This window comes from Protopterus annectens, chromosome 14.part0 (genome assembly GCF_019279795.1).
Source record: "Protopterus annectens isolate FY-2018-M chromosome 14.part0, PAN1.0, whole genome shotgun sequence".
Classification (NCBI taxonomy): Eukaryota; Metazoa; Chordata; order Ceratodontiformes; family Protopteridae; genus Protopterus; species Protopterus annectens.
The window spans coordinates 445,931,265-445,953,024 of record NC_056748.1 but is presented as its reverse complement, the minus strand read 5'-3'; the positions used below and the strand labels follow the sequence as shown (position 1 = coordinate 445,953,024).

Sequence of the window (21,760 nt, the reverse complement as noted above, 5' to 3'; positions counted from 1 at the left end):
ATCTGATATGGAGCAATATTTATGCAAGGGAGAAAGCAAATTTAATTAATACAAAAAGGCAGCCCCAAAGATATTCAAAAAGAAACACAGTCACAGGCATCCAGACAAGGAAAAATTCACAATAAAAAACATAAGATCACAAGGAGGGAATGTAGAACAGAAGATTAGCAAAGCAAAAGTTAAAAAATAGAAGGTAAAGTTATGGAATACCTGCGAAATTAAGGATTTAGTGCAGAAGGTCTAACACAGGTTATATCACAGCATGATGAAAAGTACAGTTGTATACACTTACCATAAATGTAGATGTTCAAGTGTATTCACTGTTGCAGTCATCACACTTGGGTTATCTGCCGCAGGTAGCCCTCAGTCGGCCTGAATACCAGAGGCTTAGTATTTCTGCATCGAATGCTGTCGCTTCTTCCTTGACGTCAGGTCGTCAGGGGTATACAAACAGGCAGCCAATGCCATTACATCAGTTTTTCTTGCCCCAAATGTCAGGAGCCTCCAAATAGGGAGCTAGGATACGGTGGGGAAAACACCACCAGTAAAAAGTAAATACCAATACCAGTAGGAATAGCCATACAGAGGAGAGATAGAGACACAGAGAAAACCAGGGGGCTGGAGGGAGTGAAACAAGGACTGCAACAGTGAATACACTTGAACATCTACATTTATGGTAAGTGTACACAACTGCACTATGTTCTTTGTGTTTCACTGTTGCAGTTATCACACTTGGATTGATTCCCAAAGCTGAGGCAGTCGAGAAGAGTTAGAGCTGGCTAGTAGGCTTTGCAAGACTGCTGTAGCAAAACCTGCCCTGGATTTGGAAAAGACAGGCAGGTGGTAGTGCTTGGTGAAGGTGTGTACAGAACTCCAGGTAGCAGCTTTCAGGATGTCCCTGGTAGGGACTCTCCTGAGAAATGCTGTAGAGGTAGATGTAGCCCTAGTGGAATGTGTTCTGACCCACGGAGGGGTTGGTTTTCCATGGTGCATGTAGCAAAAATGGATGCAGTATGTTATAGGTTCATAGGTTCATACTAGGCTATCTGCCCTAGGGCATTTATAAGCCTAGCCAGAATGTGTTTGGCTTTCGCCACCCACTTTAAATTTATTTTGCTATGCCCTTTTTCGAGGTTAGTATACTGTGCCTCTGTCTAACAGTGACACAGAAGTGATACCCGGGGTAAACCTACGATCTCCCATCCACTCATCAAGATTCCTCTTGAAGAGAGTCAATGAGGGACTCTGCCTAACCAGGACTGGGATTTTATTCCAGAGTGAAGGGAGCCTCTGGGTTATGAATCTGTCCCTCCAGCATGTCCTAATTATTTCAGTGCTGAGGTTCAAGTCTCTCGAGCGCATAGCTCGATGGGATTTGGATTTTCTGAGGTGCAGCATGTCCATTAATTCCGGGTTGGACATGGCTTTATACGTCAGGCACAGATCACCTCTGAATAGGCGGTATGCCACTGAGTAGAGCTGGAGTTTCTTTAACCGAGGGCAGCATATGGCATCTGTTTGAGCCCTTTGATCCTCTTGGTGAGGTACTTTTGGGGTCTTTCCAGTTGCTGCAGGTGTCTGGTAAGGTACATCCCAAAAGGGGCATTGTACTCAATTATGGGCCTGATGAGGGATGAGTAAAGAGGCACGATGACCTCCCCTGATCTAGATGTGAATCCCTTCATGATTAGGTGGGCTATATAAAATGTTTTTCTAACCACTTTGGCCACGTGGTTGTCAAATGAGAGATTGCTATCAACTTGGGTCCCCAGGTCCCTAATTACTTCTTCTGTACTTAATGGATTACCACCTATGTGTTAATTTGTGGGCACTTTGTTTTTGCCAAAGGGGATGACTATACACTTTTTGGCATTTAGCTTGAGGCCATGGCTCTGGCACCAGTTGTCTGTTTCTATGAGGCCCTTTTGGAGGATGCTTATGTCAGCTCAGCTGGAGAGTCTATTATGGCGCCCAGTTTGCAGTCATCTGCAAACTTGGTCAGCCACAGTCCTTCCATGTTGGCCTGTACCTCCGAGAAATATATACCGAACAAGAGAGGTCCCAGGACTGAGCCTTGTGGGACACCACTTGTAACTGATTTGGAGTCTGACATGGCTCCAGCAATTCTAACCATGTGGGTTCTGTCCTTGAGCCAGTTTGCAATCCATCTAGTGACATAGAGGTTTATATTTAAGCTGGTGAGCTTATCTATAATGCCCGAGTGGGGTATTGTATCGAAGGCTTTGCAAGGTCCAGGTAGGCTGTGAGGACCACCTTCCCCTCGTCAATGGCCTTGGTGACTGTTTCAAAGAAATCAACCAGGTTTAAGAGGCAGGATCTGCCCTTAACAAAGCCGAACTGGGTAGGATCCAGTGTCTGTAGGTCCCCAATATCTTTATTTATGAGGTCCATGATGATCCTTTCCATAGCTTTGCAGACCAAGCTAGTCAGGCTTATGGGGCGATAGTTTCCAGGATCCGTTGAGGCACCACCTTTATGGAGAGGGACCACTATTGCTGTACGCCACTCTTTGAGAACATATCCTGTAGTAAGGCTGAGATTGAACAGTAGTTTTATGTTTGGGTTTAGCTCTTCTTGGAGTTCATGTAGGACGCAGCCTGGGACACCGTCTGGTCCCACTGATGCTGTGTTTTTGCTTTGGAGAGGCGGCTCTTACCTGAGCATCTGAGATGTCAGGGGGCAGCACTCTGCTGGGATAGATATTTGCCCTTTTGGTGGGGAGTTTGCTGAACCTGTCAGCTAGAATGTTGGCAATGTCTGTGGGTTCGGTGTATTTTTTGTCATTTTGGACTAATTCTGAGCATATCTGGGAATTACCACCCAGGTTCCTAACATAACTAAAGAAAGCCTTGTGATTATCCTTAGTGTCCTGTGCAATTTTTCTCTCGAAGCTGGCCTTATACAATTTTATGAGTGCCCGTAGTTTTTTGCTAATACTGATATCCATTTGGAAATGGTGTGTTTTGAAATGGCCTTGCCCTCTGCCCCTGTTGCAAAGCTGACTAGCAACTGGTCAGATTTTCTGAAAGTCTTAGTCCTATCAAGGTAGAATCTGAGCTGTCTGTGCACATCCAAAGAGTGTAATATCCTTTCCCCTTTATTTTGAGGATTAGGGAAGAAGGTTGGCAAATGGAGAGATTGGTTGAGAGCCACACTGGACACCACTTTAGGCATAAAGGAAGGGTTAGTCCTGAGGGAAACCCTATCAGCATGGAAAATAACGAAGGGTTCCACAACCATCAGTGCTTGTAACTCGGGCACTCCTAACTGAAGTGATGGCTAGAAACAAGACTGTTTCTAAGAGAAGAATTTTAACTCTGCTGAAGCAGCAGGTTCAAAAGGAGGAAGTGTGAGCTTTTCCAGTACAAAGTTAAGGTCCAAAGAAGGGGTGGGTGCTCTCCTGAGAGGCCTTAAGTTGTTTGCCTTCTCAGGAACTGTTTGATGAGAGGGTGAGAGAACAGAGGTGGCTCAGTATTGTAATGAGCCAAGATGGTAGAGGCATGGATCTTAATGGAGGAGAAGCATAGGCCTCTGTGGAGTAGTTCTGCTAGGTAATCCAGGATTAGAGGTAAGGAGGGCAGTGCTGTGTCCTCTCCTTTAGACTGAATCCAAGAACAATACCTTTTCCACTTTTCAGCATAGGATTTCCTTGCACTGGGCCTTCTGGCTTCAAGGATGACATCCAGCACCTGTTTGCTTAGGGCTGCTGGTGTAGTATTTAAGGAATATGCCAGGCTGCAAGATTTAGGGTTTGCAATTGTGGACGCAAAATCTGTCCCTCCTGCTGAGAAAGCAGGGTTGGGGTCTGGTGTAAGTGCAGGGTGGCACCGCTGTCAGTCTGCGCAGGAGTGGGTACCAGTGCTGGTGTGGCTAGTCCAGGGCAGTCAGAATTGTCCTTGGCCTGTCTTGTTTTATCTTGAGTAATACTCTTGAGAGAAGGGGCATGGGGGAAAGGCATAAATTGAGAGGTTTTCCCATTGAAAGGATAGGGCATCCACTTTCCAGGCCCTGCTGTGAGGGTTCCTGGTGCAGAATTTGCTTAGCTGGTGGTTGTAGGGAGAGGCAAAGAGATCCACCTCTGGGGTCCTCCCTTTCTGAATCAGAAGGTTGAAGGTGCTGGGCTCAAATTTCCACTCATGTGGGTCTTGGAGATTTCTGCTTAGGTCGTCTGCCAGTGAGTTTTGTTTGCCTGGCAGGAATTGAGCTTGTAGATGGACTTGGATGTCTAAGGCCGTGTTCCACAGGGCCATGGCAAACCTGCAGAGTGGGTAAGAATGGGTTCCCCCCTGCTTGTTGATGTACCACATAACTGTGGTACTGTCTGGTTTTATCAGCAGCTGTCCTGGCAAGAGTAGGTATCTGAAAGCTGTCAGGGCATTCTGTACAGCTAGCATCTCTTTTTGGTTGATGTGCAGATGAATTTGACTTGGGCTCCAGTGGCCCTGAATACATTTTCCAGCCATGTGAGCCCCCCATGCATAGACTGATGCATCTGTGGTCAGGGTCTGGGTGGCATGGGGTTGAGTAAAAGGCAGTCCCTTGTTATGGTTGCATGCTTCTGCCCATCAAAGGAACTCTGTCCTTAGACCAGGTATGATAGGAATGACTGTTTCCAGGTCCTGAGAATGTTGGCACCAAAGACTTTTTAAGTACTATTGAAGTTTCCTCATATGCAGTCTTGCATATGGAATTAGCAGTATACATGAGGTCATGAACCCTAGGGCTTGCAGTATTCTTCTTGCAGACAGCTGGGTTCTGGTGGCCATTTGTTTGAAGTAGTCTGTCAGATAGACCTGTTTTTCTGAAGTGAGGAATGCCATCTGGGAAGTTGTGTCCAAGCTTGCTCCCAGGAATACAATCTTTTGACTGGGTACCAGTTGTGATTTATTTTCGTTGAATGTGTACCCCAATGAAGTAAGAAGGCTTTTTACAAATGCCAGTTGCTGAAGCAGTAATTCCTGACTGTCTGCCTGAATCAGGCAGTCGTCCAGGTACGGGTAAATTTGGATATTTCTCTGCCTGCAGTATGCAATGGCTGGAGCCAGGCATGTTGTGAATACCCTGGGCATGGTAGATAAGCCAAAGGGAAATGCAGAGAACTGATAATGCATATACTCTGCCCTGAAATGTAGAGACTTCCTGTATGACTCCCTTATGGGGATGTGCAGATAGGCTTCTTTTAAGTCTAGGGTGACTAACCAGGCATCCTTGGCTAACATAGTGAGAAGCTGTTGCAGGGTAAGCATCTTGAATTTTGGTACCACCAGGAAGGTGTTAAGAATTGAAAGATCCAGGATTGGGTGCCAAGAGCCCTCTTTCCTGGGTACCAGGAAGAGTCTGGAGTAGAATCCTTGCCCCCCCCCCCCCTCTGTTCTACTAGAACAGGCTGAACAGCTCTGATATTGAGCAGGGAAAGTACTTGGTTTTGAGCCTCTGCCCACTGGTTTGGAGGAAGGTCTGGAAACCCGCTTGGGGTTGGCAGTGAATGGAAATAAAATTTGTACCCCTGGGAAACAATATTGAGGACCCATCGGTCCTACGTAATGGACATCCAGTTTTTTGCATGAAGGGCAAGTTTTCCTCCTAGGGGCACAAGCAATTGGGCAGGGTTGGGAAACAGAATGAAGAAGTCATTGTAAGTTTTTTCCATAAGGAGGTGGCTTACAACTCCCTGCTTTAGGGGTGGGGTCCCTCCATTGCTTAGATCTCTGCATACCCTGAGAGTGTAGTCTTGGTGGTCTGTTTCCCCTGGGTCTTGTTTGGGAAGGCCTGAAGGGGGCTGGAAAGGACCAGTGTTTTGAAGGGCAATGCCTACTGAATCTAGGGGGGTTGTACTTGTAGGAATTCTTTAACAATCTGCATAGATTTAGCTTTTCCTTCCATCTTTTTAAGAACCTCTTCTGCTTTGGTGGCAAACAAACAGTTCTTATTCAAAGGAGCGTCTAGTAATTTAGATTTGACATGATCTGGCAAGGTCTGCTCCTTCAGCCAAGCATGTCTTCTCAGTACAGAGTCAGCAAATGCTGCCCTGAAAGATGCTTCTAGAGCATCAAAGACACACTGCAAAGTATGCTTACTAACTTGGTTTGCAGAGTGCATAAGCTCCTGCAATTCTTTGCTTTCTGCACAATCTGGAAAAGTTACCATTTTTTGTTTAATAAGTTCCATAATATGTTGCTGGTATTTCAGCATGTGAAACTGGAAATTCAATGCCCTGATAGCAAGGGTTGCAGAGGTATATACCTTCTTACCCCATCTGTCCAAAGCTCTGGAATCCCTGTCTGAAGGGATGGGATTTTTGGCTGTAGTAGCCTTAATACCTTTAGGCCCCTGGGAAATGATCTCTGGGTCAGCAGTAGGATTCTTGAAAAGAAACTTAAGAGCATCAGGTACTCTGTAGTACCTGTATGGTTTCCTAGGGGCAGGAGGTAAAGTGTCTAGAGTAAGACTAGATTCCATGAAAACAATCATCTGCAACATCCAGGACAGGGGGTATAGCTAAAGGCCTGTGCTGAGGCAACTCTAAAAATTCTCTGAGTCTCTTTTTGGACTGAGGATAGTCCTGGCATTCCCAATGGAAATGCTCTCTTAAAGTATGCAAGGTTTCACCAAAAGAAAAATCCTCTGGAGAGGAGGCAGAGGGAATGGATTCCTCTGCATCTGAATCCTCATAGGTGGATAAGGGCATGTCTTCATAATCAGAAAGGTCAGAGTCATCGGACTCCTGCTCTGTAGAACCTGAAGGGGACTGGATTCTTTGTCTCTTTGCAGGGGAAGACTGGCTTCCCCTAATCAGTATAATACGGTCTTCAGCCATTCTAAGCATTTGTTTTTGTGGCATGGGTACCCGAGCATGTGCTTTGGTTGCCAGTTTTCTAGGCGCAGTGTGTACTCTGAGCCTAAGAAACTCAGTAGTTTTGGTTAAAAATGAAGTCGTTGGTTTGTTTTGAATATTGGTAGAGCAAAAAACTGCCTCAGAAGCTGGTGCCTGCAAAGCAGCTCCAGACCCATCCAAGGTAGAGACATCCGCTGGTTCCATAGTCGAAGAAACATCTCGCGGCATACCAGACTCTGAATGGGTCTCAGCAGAGGCCTGTGAATACAATGAAGTGGGCATCAAGGGATGCAAAGGCACCTCACTGAGTACTGGTGGACTGGCGACTAGCTTAACGGAAGCATCGTTGGAAGTTTTGGACCTATGCGGTCTGTCTCTGTCTTTATCCGTATGTTTTTTCAGAAGATTGGTAGTCGGATGGCTTACTGAAGCCATTTCAGAATACGGAGATCGAGAGTGAAAGAATTTAGTGACAAAGAGAGCCCGATAACTAATGGTTCGGGCGGTAAACAATGCACAAAACCGACGAGGGACTTTGTGGTCTGGGCCTAAACAGGTAACGCAATAAGAATGAAAATCTCTGTGAGGTATTTCCTTTCTGACATCGTTTAGAGCAAGAAAAAAGGATCCCCGACGGGGTACTTAGCGTTAGAAGACTTCAGGATTATTCAACTCAAAAATGAAAAATTCAGGTAGCTGCCAACTGGTACTTGCAAACTACTTCTGTTTCGGGCTCCTCCTCGGGAAGAAAGACTGATGTAATGGCATCAGCTGCCTGTTTTTATACCCCTGACGACCTGATGTCAAGGAAGAAGTGACAGCATCTGACAGAGAAATACTAAGTCTCTGGTATTCAGGCCGACTGAGGGCTACCTGCAGGCAGATAACCCAAGTGTGATGACCACAACAGTGAAACATGAAGAACATCAATGAGTCTCCAAAGTAAGGAGAAAGTGGAGGAGCAGGTGAAATCTGATGAAGAAATAAGGACATTGGAAAGAAAAAGAGATTTAATATCGTGCAATATTTATGTGAAGGAGAAAGCAAAACTAATCAATATAAAATGAGCAGCACTAAAGATATTTGAAGAGAAATATAGCCAAGGAGTCCAGAAATGGAAAATTTTACAATACAAAAAATAAGAAAACAAAGAGGAAAAGCAAAACACAGGATTAGTAATGGAGAAGCTAAAAAAACAGAAAACGTCATTATGAACTACCTGGGATGTAAAGGATTTAGTGTTGAAAATCTAACTGAGATAGCATCACAGCAGGATAGAGCAATGGATACACAAATTAAGGATAAACCAGTGAAGCAGCAATGGATGACACAAGATGAAACTGAAGAGCATGTGGCACAGGAAGATGCTCTGGAACTTTCTAGAGAATGCCCGCAGGAAATGCAGAACAAAGAATATGCCCTTAATTTAGAAGAAAATGATCTAAGAAAATATTTGCTTCATTTAATAGAAATGGACAGACATTTTAAGATCAATGAAAGAAATGGACTAGAGAAAAGTAATAAAACCCCAAAGGTTAGAAGTCTTATAAAACAAATGAACAAAGTAATTAGCCCTGCCCATATTCATGTGATATAACGAAAGTAAATAGGATATATTACTGTGCACATAAATTAATAACAGATAAAGTCTTACCACAAAAACACAGGGTAGTAAGGGAAAGGAAGGAGGGAAATTGAATGCCATCACAGAAGCATTAAACAGAGAAAACTATAAAGCAATTAAGGCAAGAAGTGCCACTGGATGAGGGAACAAATCAACAAAAATACTCAGAAAGGTAGATGTGATAAATGCAATGTGCAGTATCAGAACAAATCAGGATCTATCATGCACTATTGCAAATAGTAAATTAAATATCTCAGCACAGGCAGAAAAACTTAGACAAAATGCAGATAAACATAAAGGAAAAGTACAAAATAAGCAATTTACTGATGACCCAACAATGTTTTATAGAAAATTGGGATATAAGGCAAAAGGAACTGAAACACCACCAAAAAAGAAGAAATGGATATATTTTGGAGATATATCTATGGAGATCCTGTGGAACATAACAAAGATGCTAAATGGACAAAAGAAGTAAAAGAATAAGAAGTTGTACAAGACATGAAATAGAATGATGCAACGGCCAGAGAGATTGATGCAAAGTTAAGAAAAGCTCTCAAATGGAAAAACCCAGAACCAGATGCAGTACCTATCTTCTGACTAAAAGTATTAACATCTTTACATAAATATTTAGACATGATTAACAACTATTTATATGTGCATCATGACCAGACACCAGCCTGGTTAACAATAGCAAAATCAATATTCTTACTTAGAAGCGAACCTGCAAGCTATCCTAAAAACTATAGACCAATAACTTGCTTTCCAATGATGTATAAACTATAAACTGGAATTGATGCAGATAGAGTTTATAGACATTTAGAAGAAAACTTAATTACTGCAACAGAACAAAAGGGTCTATGTTAGATAAACCAAAGTTTATTTTACCGAAAGCTGACATTATCAAAAATCCCGGAACTCAAAACTGCAATTGTGGGGGGCTGTGCCCCCCACCCCCTCGCTAAATATATATTCCAACTCTGAGATCGCATTACAGTGAGGAAAAGGCGAATATTCCCATCTTAACTGTACTGCGATCTCAGAATTCCGGTTTTGGGTTCCAGGATTTTCGCTCATGTTAGCGTTTGTTAAGATAAACTTTCGTTTATCTAATATAGACCCGAACAAAAGGGTAATAAAAGAAAGTCATATGGGACAAAGGATGATTTGTTGTTAAATAAAGTCATAATGGAGAACAGTAAAAAGGGGAAGCATCTTAGTATGGCATGGACAGACTATAAAAAAGCATTTGACACTATTGAACAAGAGTGTTTAAAAATGTATAAGATACATCCTACACTGATTGACTGCATTATAGCGATCATGAAACAGTGGTAAACCACTTTGCAGTTAAGTCATGATAAAGGGCAAATTATTATTCCAGGGATAAAAATTCAAAGGTGATATTCCAAGGTGACTCTCTGTCACAGCTGCTTTTTTGTCTTGCCCTTAACCCATTAAGTTGTCTACTTATCAGATTAGGTTATGGTTACAATCTGGCTCCCAGAAAACAAAAAAGTGTAAAGACTTCTTATCTTCTTTTTGTAGATAATTTAAAAATGCATAGCTCATCATATGAGGAACAACTCCACCTGGTCAAAACTTCTTCAGATAATACAAGAATGTCATTTGGTCTTGATAAATGTGCAAAAGCAACCTTTAAGGCAGGAAAGCTGTAGCACCAAGAAAACATCAGTTTGGGACAGGCATGTTATATAAAAGAACTGGAACAAGACGGAGTGTATAAATATTTGGGAACTGATGAAGGATCAACAATAAAACATGAACAAATGCAAATCAGACTTAGTAAGGAATATTTTAGAAGATGTAAATTAATATTGAAAACAGTTGACATCTAGGAACAAAGTCCAGGCTATAAGCCACTTTGCTCTTCCTGCCCTAACTTACAGTTTTAGAGTGACTGATTGGCCCCAAAAGGTATTGGATAGGTTGGACAGGAAAACAAGAAGGGTGCTTAAGGCTCATCAGATGATTTATAAAACTCAGTGCATACCAAGATTACATATTCCCCGTTCTGAAGGAGGTACGCGCCTCCTTGAAACTGATTACACGTATAGATCTGCAATTGTGGGATTGCATACATATCTGCTGACCTCACAAGACCCAAATGTAGTGAAAGTTTTGAAACATGAGGAGAATAAGTCTAAGATGATCTCCCTTGCTTAATTTAGCAGAGCATATCGGTGTCAAGCAAGAATGGAAATCAAACCAGTAGATAAAATCAGGCAGCAACTGAATGTGCCAAAAAAAAAAATATAAAGTGAAGGATCAGATGAGAAGGTAAGAAAGGTGTAAAATGCATAAATATAGTTGCAAGTATAGAAAGCTCTTGTAACAACCTCATGTTGATCAGGATCGAATGTAGGAATGGTTAAAGAGAAGTGAATTTAAACCAAAAGACGAAAGGTTAATATTGGTGGTCCAAGAAGTGGACTACATACACTTTGCTTTACAAAGTCCATTGAACATGTGGGAGAAACAGAAAAATGTAGTTTTTGTAAAATAGAATTGGAAACAGTTATGCATCTTTTTGCTGGTTGTGATATACTAATGGCAGAAGGACTGAAAGGAATAATAATGTGGAAAGACTATTGCATTGAGGATTGTGCAAACATTATAACGCTGAAGTAGCTGAAAAACACTGGAAACATGAGTCACAAAGCATCATAGAAAATGATGAAGTTTATATCACATGGGATTATCCATTACCAACAGTTCAAAAAATAGACAACAGAAAACAAGATAGAATAGCCCATGAAAAGAAGGCAAAAGTAGCATTGATAATTGAAACTGCTACATGCATGACTATGGTGTCTTATGTACAAAGAGACACAAAGTCATAAAATACCAGGATCTGAAGGCAGAAACAAGGGCAATGTAGAAGAAAGACTCCCAGACAGCTCCAGTAGTAGTAGGAGATACAGGTCCTGTACAAAAGTATTTGCAATCATACTTAGATATGTTACCGATACATGTAACCTTGTACGATTTGCAGAAGGAGTCATTACTGGGCATACTGCGGGTGCTGTGAAGAGCACTTCTGGATAACATCAAAAATTAAAACAATACTAATATCATGAACTTTAATCATACTTTGACTTAAGAATGGGGTCCACTCCCACCATGTCTTTAGAAATGCAAAAGACTTGGAGAAATTAAAAAGGAGGAAACAGTATTTTTCCCATATCCAGGCACCACACAGAGAGAAGCCAAAAAAAGGCTACTGATGCTATGGCCTCCTGCTTGAGTAAGGCAAAACAGTTTTATGCAAACTTGGCATAAACAATTTCAGGCACAGCATCATAAGACACTTTAGATGCTGGAAGGGCAAATTCCTGCTTCTCAAGTACCAGAGACTCGAAGTTAGGGATTGAATCTGAAGATCTACAAATTTGTTTTGGATATGAGATATCTGTACTAACATCTAAGACTAGAATACCTCTACTAAATATTACAAAAAGAAATCAGGACAGATAACACAAACACACATTCTGGTGCCACTTATGGTGCTAAAAAACAGTTCATACATTGGGCATTTTTTTTTTACACAAAACACCACCAAATGTCATGTTAAGTATCACTTCTATTACTGCAGCTGCCACATTAAGTATTAAATCCATTACTGCAGCTATCACGTTAAATATCACATTCACTACTGCAACTGTCATGTTAATTATCACGATATATTACTGCAGAGGCTTATCCCTGTTGTGCTATATATAATGAAGCAGTGATACACCTAGGAGATCAGGAATCCATAGTAAACATCATCCTATGAAGAAGGAAGGTGCATGGGAATGCTAACAATGGAAGAGAGGAGTGGTCTCACCCAGATTTTTAGTCATGTGTCCTTGGATCACCATCATGTTGCCCCTGTACTGAACTGTATAACTGTATGTCTGCACCATAGCTTTCCACTTTCTAGACTTAGCAGCAGCAGACTTGCTATGTTTCTGTTTTGATTTTCTTTAGGAAGTTTTTTTTCCATTGAGAATATTTTTTTTCTTAGGAAAGAGAGTAGAAGAGGGAGCAAAGAAAGAATATAACTGATCTCAGTGTTAATAGCTACAGACACTATGATCATCTCAAAAAATGAAGAAATCTGAAGCCCACAGCAGCCCTTTTCATATATTTACTGAGAGATGCCATTAATATCTATAGAAAATAGAAATATGGTATATGCCACTATCAAGGTTGATAGATCAGTGAATATTCGATGAACTAGTGAAGAAACTGGAGTGGCTGTTGCCTTTGTTAGCAAAAATTATATGAGTAAGACTGCACAGAGCTATTTCTTTTATAGTAGAGCTCTATTGAACCGTCAGAGCTCAAGACTACACCTACAAGGACAGCCCACTACTGAAAAAATGGTCTAGAACTGACATATGCCACACAATTTTTTTGTATCTCCTGCACTACTAATCCTTGAGTTAAGCATGTGTGTCTCCTGATTCATTATGATGGTGACAAGATTTCCTAAAACACAGAAACTCCAAGTCTGTTCTGCTCACAGTGCACATGCATAAATTTGCCTATATGAATATATACCACTACAGATCAAGTAAAGTACTATTTGTTTGGCTATATGAATTGTTATTGAGTTATGTACACTTCTTTGGGTACCTTTACAGCTAGTCTTCATGGCTGGATGGACAAATACAACTTCATTCCAAAGACATGCATTTGGAGCATTTCTCCCCGGGCCTCCGCTGAAAACAGGATCTGTGAAACCTAGTCGGACATTCCCGGTCAACAAATGTTAAATAAATAAATAAATAAATAAAACTACACCAGGCTTATCGTGTAAGTTCCTGCTCAGTCTGGGAGGTCAACAGTATTGAATGCTTGATGGGGGTAGCAAGAACTTTTGGGTTTCCATTAGAAGGCAAGAAGCCGAGGTACCAGAACATTTTGTATGACTAAAAATACTTGTCCTGGAATGATGTTCCTGTTCCTGATGGTGGCAACTTATGTTTATTGAGAAGAACTTTTGGGTTTGTCTGAGTGAGTGTATATATGGCTAGGCATCTTATGGTGCCAGTGATCACGTGTCTAGTTTTATTCCTATGTTTCTATGAATGACAAGCAAAGCAACAATCTCTACAGGACCTGTGCTTACCAGGATATGATTAAAAGTATTTTTTACTTGTGCAATTTATAGTTTACAGTCTGTATATTCTGGGGGCATATTAAGTCACTCAGAATGGAGAAGATACACATTCTGTGAATACTCCCGAACAAAATGTACAATGCCTTTAACATTACTATGTCATCTCAAAACTTATTTCACTGATATAAACCGTTTCATACATTTAGACTGAATGATGTATGGCTGTATTTCTTATTTAATACTAACCAGTATTATGTTTTCCCAAGATATAATTTTGTGCCTTAGGCTTCCATAATATATGGCTACCATCTCATTTTACAGTGTGTGATTTTAAGGGTCTATATGACGTTGACGAACTCTTAAAAGTTCGAACGTCATATGGTCGACACCATATGATTGAACTTTTAAAAGTTCGAACATTTCAACAGAGATCTCTGTACAGTGCGGAATGGGACGATTTCCCTTTTCTGCACTGTAGTGCGATCTTGGAGTTGGTATATTTAAAGAGTGGGGGGTATGGGGGGTGCAGGGGGGCTTGCCCCTCAGCTTAAACCGTTCAGGTAGGTTTTTTCTTTGGTTTATTGTTTTTATTACGTTTTCAAACTTTTAAAAGTTCAGTCATATGCTGCCGACCATATGATGTTCGAACTTTTAAAAGTTCGATTATGTAATATAGAAGCAATTTTAATACATGCATTTCCAGAGTCTTGGCATATTTTTTGAAGCAAGTTACCTGATCAGATGAATTGTTCTTGAATTATATACACTTTCCTGTCCTTTTGAAAGACAGTTGCAGTAAAAATAAATATTCTTAATTCTATTACCTTCCCTTTTTCCAGCTTGAAATGCATGTTTTGTCCATATACTTGTCTATAAGCTCTTTTCTTAGCTTGACATCTAGAAGTCTTGCAGATGTTTCAGGTTTCCTTAAAAAACAGAAAATAAAAAACAGAAACCCCATCACTTTTCATATTAATATTTATATGTAACAATGTGCATATAATTTAAAGGTCTGAGCAATACAAGAAATATGAAATGAAACCATAGTTAATAAGATGAAAATCTGTTAAGCTCAAATTAGATTTCAAATATGATACCTGGATTAAACACGTACTAAACAAAGCCTGCTTCATCAGTTTGCTAATTAGAGCTGTACATTAGCATAGCCTCATTTATCAGACACTATGGGCCACATTCCAAAAGACTTGCTCTCAGTTTAAGTGATATGCTACAGTGTAAACCTGCCTTTATGCCAAAAGACTGGCTCTCAGTGTAAGTGACTTACTCTGATACAACACCCATCTATAAGGTTCTTATAGTACTAAACTAGCTGCCTGTGGGTGTCATTTTCACCCTAGCCAATTTCCCTCAAAAGTGAGTATCAAACCTTGTACCATTTATCAGTAAAGTAAGCACCTTAAACCATTTTGCCAGCATTCAAGACATTATGTCAACGTCAAGCAGACTTTTACCAGGGGCCAGATTCCAACAAACTTGTTCTCAGTGAAAGGGAGTTATTCTGGTGTACTCCAGTGTATTAAGCCAAAGTAAATCATGTACACTGAGATCAAGTCTCTTGGAATCTGGGCCTCTAACTATAATGTACAGATGAATTAAGAAATGCCTTTATGGATCCCACTTACAAAAGTGTGTTTTACAGTCAACCGTATAAAAATAAGTTATAAATCATAAGAAGTACATTTCCTGTTGTGTAGTCTGTGCACATCCAGAGATATATATTACTTTCTTCTTTTTTGCTTAGGAACACAAAGTTCCAGGTTCACCTTCAAAAGAAGAGCACTATTTTTGACATTATAAACTTCTCTACACAGCCTGCTTACTTTTAAAACTGATGATTAAAGGAGATTCACATGCTAAACAAAGCTGAAGAAATGTACTTTTCCTGTAGGTTTACTGTAACATGAAATCATCAATGCAAAACTAAATGGATGATGAGGATATATAGAATCAAATAGTATAACTGTGCCACAATTCAACTAAAGTTAAGAAATAAATAATTCATTACCATATTACCTGAAATTAGATAATTATGATTCACAGCACATTCTAGTAACGTTTTTGTTTTTTGTAAATACACATATTAACAGCATTTTCATGAATTATATTTAACTTACAATTCCTGTGCAATCCTTATACATGGCATACAGTGCACATAAAAAGTGTACACACCCCTGTTAAAATGCCAGGTTTTTGTCATATAGAAAAATGAGACCACAATAAATCATTTCAAAATGTTTCATAGGTTCATAGGTAGGTACTAGGCTATTGGCCCAAGGGCCTACGTAAGCCTAGCCAACAAGGTTCGCTAGCTTACGCCACCCAAGAAAGTTATTTTCCTGTGCCACTGTCGAGCAGAGACACAGAAGTAATCCCCGGGGTGTATTTCCTATTTCCCATCCAGTCATCAAGATTTTTCTTGAAGAGTGCTAATGAAGAACTTTGCTTGACATAAATGGGTAGCCTGTTCCAGAGTATGGGAAGTCTCTGGGACAGGAATCTATCCCTCCAGCATGTCCTGTTTATTGTGGTGACAAGGTTTAGTTCCCTAGAGCATGTAGCTCAGAGGGGTTGGGATTTCTTTAAGTGTAGCATGTCCAACAGCTCTGGGTTTGACATAGCTTTATATGTTAGGCAGAGATCACCTTGGAGTAGGTGATATGCTATGGAGAAAAGCTGGAGTTTTTTGAGGCGGTCAATGTAGGGCATTTGCTTGAGGCCAGTAATCCTCTTTGTGAGGTACTTTTGTGGTCTTTCCAGCTGCTGCAGATGTCTTGCGAGGTACATTACAAAAGGGACATTGTACTCTACAATGGGTTTAATGAGTATCGAGTAGAGGGGAACAATGACCTCTTTTTTCCTGGCTGAGAACCCTTTTATGATGAGGTGTGCCACTTAGAAGGACTTCCTGACTACTGTGACGATGTGACTATCAAAGGAGAGACTACTGTCCACCTGGGTCCCAAGGTCTCTTATCACACATTCGGTGTTAAGTAGATTGCTGCCAATGTGGTATTTCATGGGTACAGAGTTTTTACCAAAGGGGATGACACTGCACTTTTTGGTATTGAGCTTGAGGCTACGGCTCTGACACCAGGCATCTGTCTCAGCGAGGCCCTTCTGTAGGATGTCCACATCACTTGGGGACTTGACTATGGCTCCTAGTTTGCAGTCATCTGCGAACTTCATTAGCCAGAGGCCTTCTGTGTTAGCCTGTACTTCAGAGAAGTACATACCAAACAGGAGAGGTCCCAGGACGGAACCCTGTGGTACTCCACTTGTCACTGCTTTGAGATCAGATTTGGAGTCTGCAACTTTTACAGTGTGGGTTCTGTCAGTGAGTCAGTTGGCAACCCATCTGGTGATGTAGGGATTTACACCTAGTTTATAGGTTCATAGGTTCATACTAGGCTATCTGCCTGAGGGCATTTACAAGCCTAGCCCATCGTTTTGTGGCTTACGCCACCCCTTTAGTATGGGGAACTATACCCATTATTTTGCTGTGCCTCTGTCGAGCAGTGACACTGAGGTAATCCCTGGGGTGTATCTGCGATCTCCCATCCATTGGTCAAGATTTCTCTTGAACAAGGCCAGCGAGGTGCTCTGCCTCACATATACCGGGGTTTTGTTCCACAGCATAGGGAGTCTTTGGGTGATGAATCTATCCCTCCAGCACGTCCTATTAATAGCCGTGTCGAGGTTTAAGTCTCCCGCCCTTGTGGCTCTGATGGATCTAGATTTTTTGAGGTGAAGCATATTCATCAAATCTGGATTTGACATGGCCTTGTATGTTAGGCAAAGGTCAGCTCTGAGCAAGCGGTAAGCGACTGAATAGAGCGGGAGTTCTTTCAGTCGGGCAGCATAGGACAGATTTTTGAGACCCTTTATCCTTTTGGTGAGGAACTTTTGTGGCCTCTCCAGCTGCTGCAAGTGTCGAGTCAGATACATTCGAATGGGGCATTGTACTCAATCATTGGTCTGATGAGTGATGAGTAGAGGAGACCATGACCTCCCTTGATCTAGATGAGAATCCCTTCATGATAAGGTGGGCAATGTAGAAGGTCTTCCTAACTACTTTGGCTACATGGGTGTCGAATGACAGACTACTATCAACCTGGGTCCCCAGGTCCCTGATAACTTCTTCTGTGCTCAGTGGATTGCCACCTATTTGGTAGCTAGGGGTAACCTTGTTTTTCCTGAAGGGTATGACTATGCATTTTTTGGCATTTAACTTTAGGCCATGGCTCTGGCACCAGTTATCAGTTTCTGTGAGACCCTTCTGAAGGATATCTGTGTCAGATGTGTTTTCTACTATGGCCCAGTTTGCAGTCATCTGCAAACTTTGTCAGCCATAACCCTCCTGTGTTTGCTTGTACTGGAAAAGTAGATGCCAAACAAGAGTGGGCCCAGGACTGAGCCCTGTGGGACACCACTTGTGACAGGCTTTGAGTCTGACATGGCACCAGCAACTCTGACCCTGTGGGTTCTGTCACTCAGCCAGTTTGCAACCCATCTTGTGATGTATGGGTTAACATTTAAGCTGATGAGTTTTTCAATGATACCCGAGTGGGGTATTGTATCGAAGGCCTTCGCCAGATCGAGGTAGGCTGTATGGACTGCCTTTCCCTCATCAATGGCTTTGGTGACTGTTTCGAAAAAGTCAACCAAGTTTAAAAGGCATGATCTGCCTTTGACAAAGCCAAACTGGGTTGGATCCAAAGTCTGCAAATTCCCTATGTCTTTATTTATGAGGTCCATTATGATCCTCTCCATGGCTTTGCAGATAAGGCTTGTCAAGCTAATGGGCCGGTAATTTCCAGGGTCGGTGGAGGCACCGCCTTTGTGAGTTAGTTAGTGAGTAAACTCACTTAGTGAGTTTAGTTATAATTGCAGAATGGGGGATGGTTTCGAAAGCCTTGGTGAGGTCAAGATAGGCTGTGTGAACCACCTTACCCTCATCTACGGCTTTGGTGACTGCCTCAAAGAAGTCGATCAGGTTCAGGAGGCATGATCTGCCTTTCACAAACCCAAAATGGGTGGGATCCAGAGTTTGGAGGTTACCAGTGTCTTTGTTTATGAGTTCCATGATGATACGTTCCATGGCCTTGCAGACCAGGGTCGTCAGGCTAATAGGTCGATAGTTCCCGGGATCAGTGGTGGCTACCCCTTTGTGGAGTGGGATAACTGTTGCTGTGCGCCATTCAGTGGGCACAAAGCCTGATGCAAGGCTATTATTGAACATGGCGCTTAAGTGGGGAGCCAGTTCGTGTAAAACGCAGCCTGGGATGTTGGCCCATCCCATGGATGCTGTGTTTTTGGCTTTAGAGAGTGCAACTTTTACCTGCATAGTTGTGATTACAGGGACTCTGCATTCTTCCTGTATAGATATGGGCCCTTTAGGGGGTGGGGGGCTAAAGTTAGCACTGAACCTATCTGCCAGGATGTTGGCAATATCGGTTAGTTCTGTAATTTTCGTGCCTTTGTGCTGTAACTCAAAGCAGATCTGGGTGCTCCCATAGAGATTCTTGACATAGCTATAGAATGCTTTGCGGTTGTCCTTAGAATTAGTGGCAATTTTGTTTTCGTAGCTAGATTTGGAGGATCTTGTAAGGGATCTCAGCTTCTTACTGAGACTGACCAGGGAGCTCTTCCACTCATGGGATTTTACTTTCTTTTGCAACAGTTTCTTCCTTTGTTGTACAGTTTGTTTATGGCAGGGGACCACCAGATTGGTTTCCCACCTTTAATGTAACCTATAACCTGTACAATTCAATTGAAAAGCAAACAAATCTGTTAGGGGAAAAAAAATGCACAATAAGCTGGTTGCATAAGTGTGCACACCCTTAAACTAATACTTTGTTGAAGTGATGATTTATCGTGGTCTCATTTTTTTTACATCACAAAAACCTGGCATTTTAACAGGGGTGTGTACACTTTTTATGTCCACTGCAGCTGCCTCCTTAGTGTTACTTATTTATATTACACAGAAGTTACAGCCCAAAGATAGAGTTTATATTTGTTCCCTCCAAATGACATTTACTATGTTGCTTACATCAATAGATTATTTACGTTATTTTCCCAATATGTATTACAGCACTTATACATCTGTTTAGATATTTCACAAATGAATGCATGACACTACAAAAAAATGAAGATTAGCAAAGATGAATCTTGCTGCATGTTTCAAATTCCTATCTTTCACAATGGGTCTATAACTATGTAGACTATTTACAGTTTAAAGCACCAGTGGATACTCCTTTTCCATTCCCTCTCCTTTATTTTTTCCTCACAGTTTTTTTTTTCCCACTTCTGCCACAGTATGTTAAATTTGGCTTTTTGTTTCTTTTATAACCATTGTTCCCCCTTTTTTAGTATTTCAATCAACTCTTTCACATCCTCTATTTTCAGGTAATGTTTTCTACTTTCTTGTTATCAGCTGGTTTGCTGCAAACATTAAAATCTAGACTAGCCCTAGTATGTTGTTTCTACTTTTATCTTCAAATTTCCATCCTAATAAAAACTCTTTTTCTTTTTTAATATTCCTGATTGTCCTGGCAAGTCATTCTTAAGGTGCTTAAATTTCTTTTAAAATCTCCCAAACTTGCACAACCCCAAAAGATATGCTGACACCTCCGACTTGATACTTATTACAAATCCAACATTGTTCTGAAGCCTCTAAGTAGATTCTACTTATATTCTTGACAGTGCATATATAAATACCAGTTTAAGCATATCCATGCAAATATGTGGACCTCCTCACTTTCTTAGACTTTTTGGGACTGAGCATATGTCTAACCACCTATCTAATGTTATTGCTTTATCCAACAACTCTTCTCCGTCATCTTCATATGCTCTATCTCTTCCCTATCAATTTCCTGTAATGCTTTATATACTTGTGATATTGTACCCCCTTTTAGCTTTTTGTACCCAGTTTATCAAATCTGGCATTACTTCCTATTTATTTTTCCATAGTTTAAATTGCTCACCTCTTGTTTAAGTGCCCAGAGTTGTAAATATATCATATTTCCCTTTGAATTCTTCCAATTCCAGTTGTTTCTTGCCCTTCTATATTTAACCTCAGAATTTCTCTGCTGTCTTCTGCTGGTACCATCTCCAGGCTGCTGAATTTTATTTTTTTATTTCTTCTTATTTTCCATTTGTCCTCCTACTGTGAATATTACTTCTCGCCAACCTTGCGATACTTATTTATTTATTTTTATATTTTACTTCCCTCCCATACCAACTCTCCTACTTGCATGTTTCCTAGATTTCCTAGTTTTGTTTCCACACTATCTCTAGCCAGTCATGTCTCTCCACTATTGGGTGTTTCTATCTGGCATCATAATCTTTAAGCTCACATTTGGCCCAGGCCATTAATATCGCTGCCAACAAATAATTATCTATGGAGGGTGCTCCCATTCCACACTTTTCTACCAAAAAAGTACCAGTCTTGTCCCTTTTACTACAGGTCTCTCCTCTGGCAATACAGAATCACTCACCAATTCTGCAACATACTTAGTATTCCTTATTTTGGCAATGACTAAAAAGACTGTGCTAGACAGAGTATGCTAGGAACTACATGCCATTTAAGAATCATGGTCTTATGACCTAGTTCTAAATTGGGATTTCTCCTCCATTGCAACTTCTCCTGAATGGATCCCATTCTTTCAGCATATGATCTCTCTAGAACTTGTTAGTATGTGTCTCACAACCAGATACCCAGGTATTGAAACTGAAACTCTTTAACTGCCCCCCCCCCCCCCACATACGTGGGTATTTCTCCAAAAGCTCTCTCTTCTTCTCACATTTAAGGCTACAGCTTATGTTTTTCTTTATTTATTTTATATCCTTACAGTTCTCAAAATTCTCTAATCATATGTAAAAGTGGATCTAAATTTTTCATGGGATCTCTTGGGGATATGATAATGACATCTGCATAAAGACTTATTTTCAAATCCTCTTCCTCCCATACATTACCCTTTTATCAAAAAACACCTTATATTCTCCTCTAGGGGTTCCAGATATGGAGCAAATAGTTGTGGAGATAAGAGACAACCTGTCTTGTCTCTCTGGTGTGTTTAAATGGCTCTGACATATTCCCCATTAATTTCACTTATGCTTCAGCCCCTTTATA

The 21,760-nt window shown here is 41.0% G+C and overlaps 1 protein-coding gene across 1 annotated transcript in view; it reads right to left on the bottom strand.

Annotated features, from left to right (window-relative positions):
* Positions 1-21,760, bottom strand: part of EVC2 (EvC ciliary complex subunit 2) — a 1,983,677-nt gene that overhangs the window by 57,082 nt on the left and 1,904,835 nt on the right. Inside the window, exon 21 of the mRNA XM_044056208.1 lies at positions 14,433-14,534. Within this exon, the coding sequence (XP_043912143.1) occupies positions 14,433-14,534 (102 nt within the window). The remainder of the gene's footprint in view (positions 1-14,432; positions 14,535-21,760) is intronic.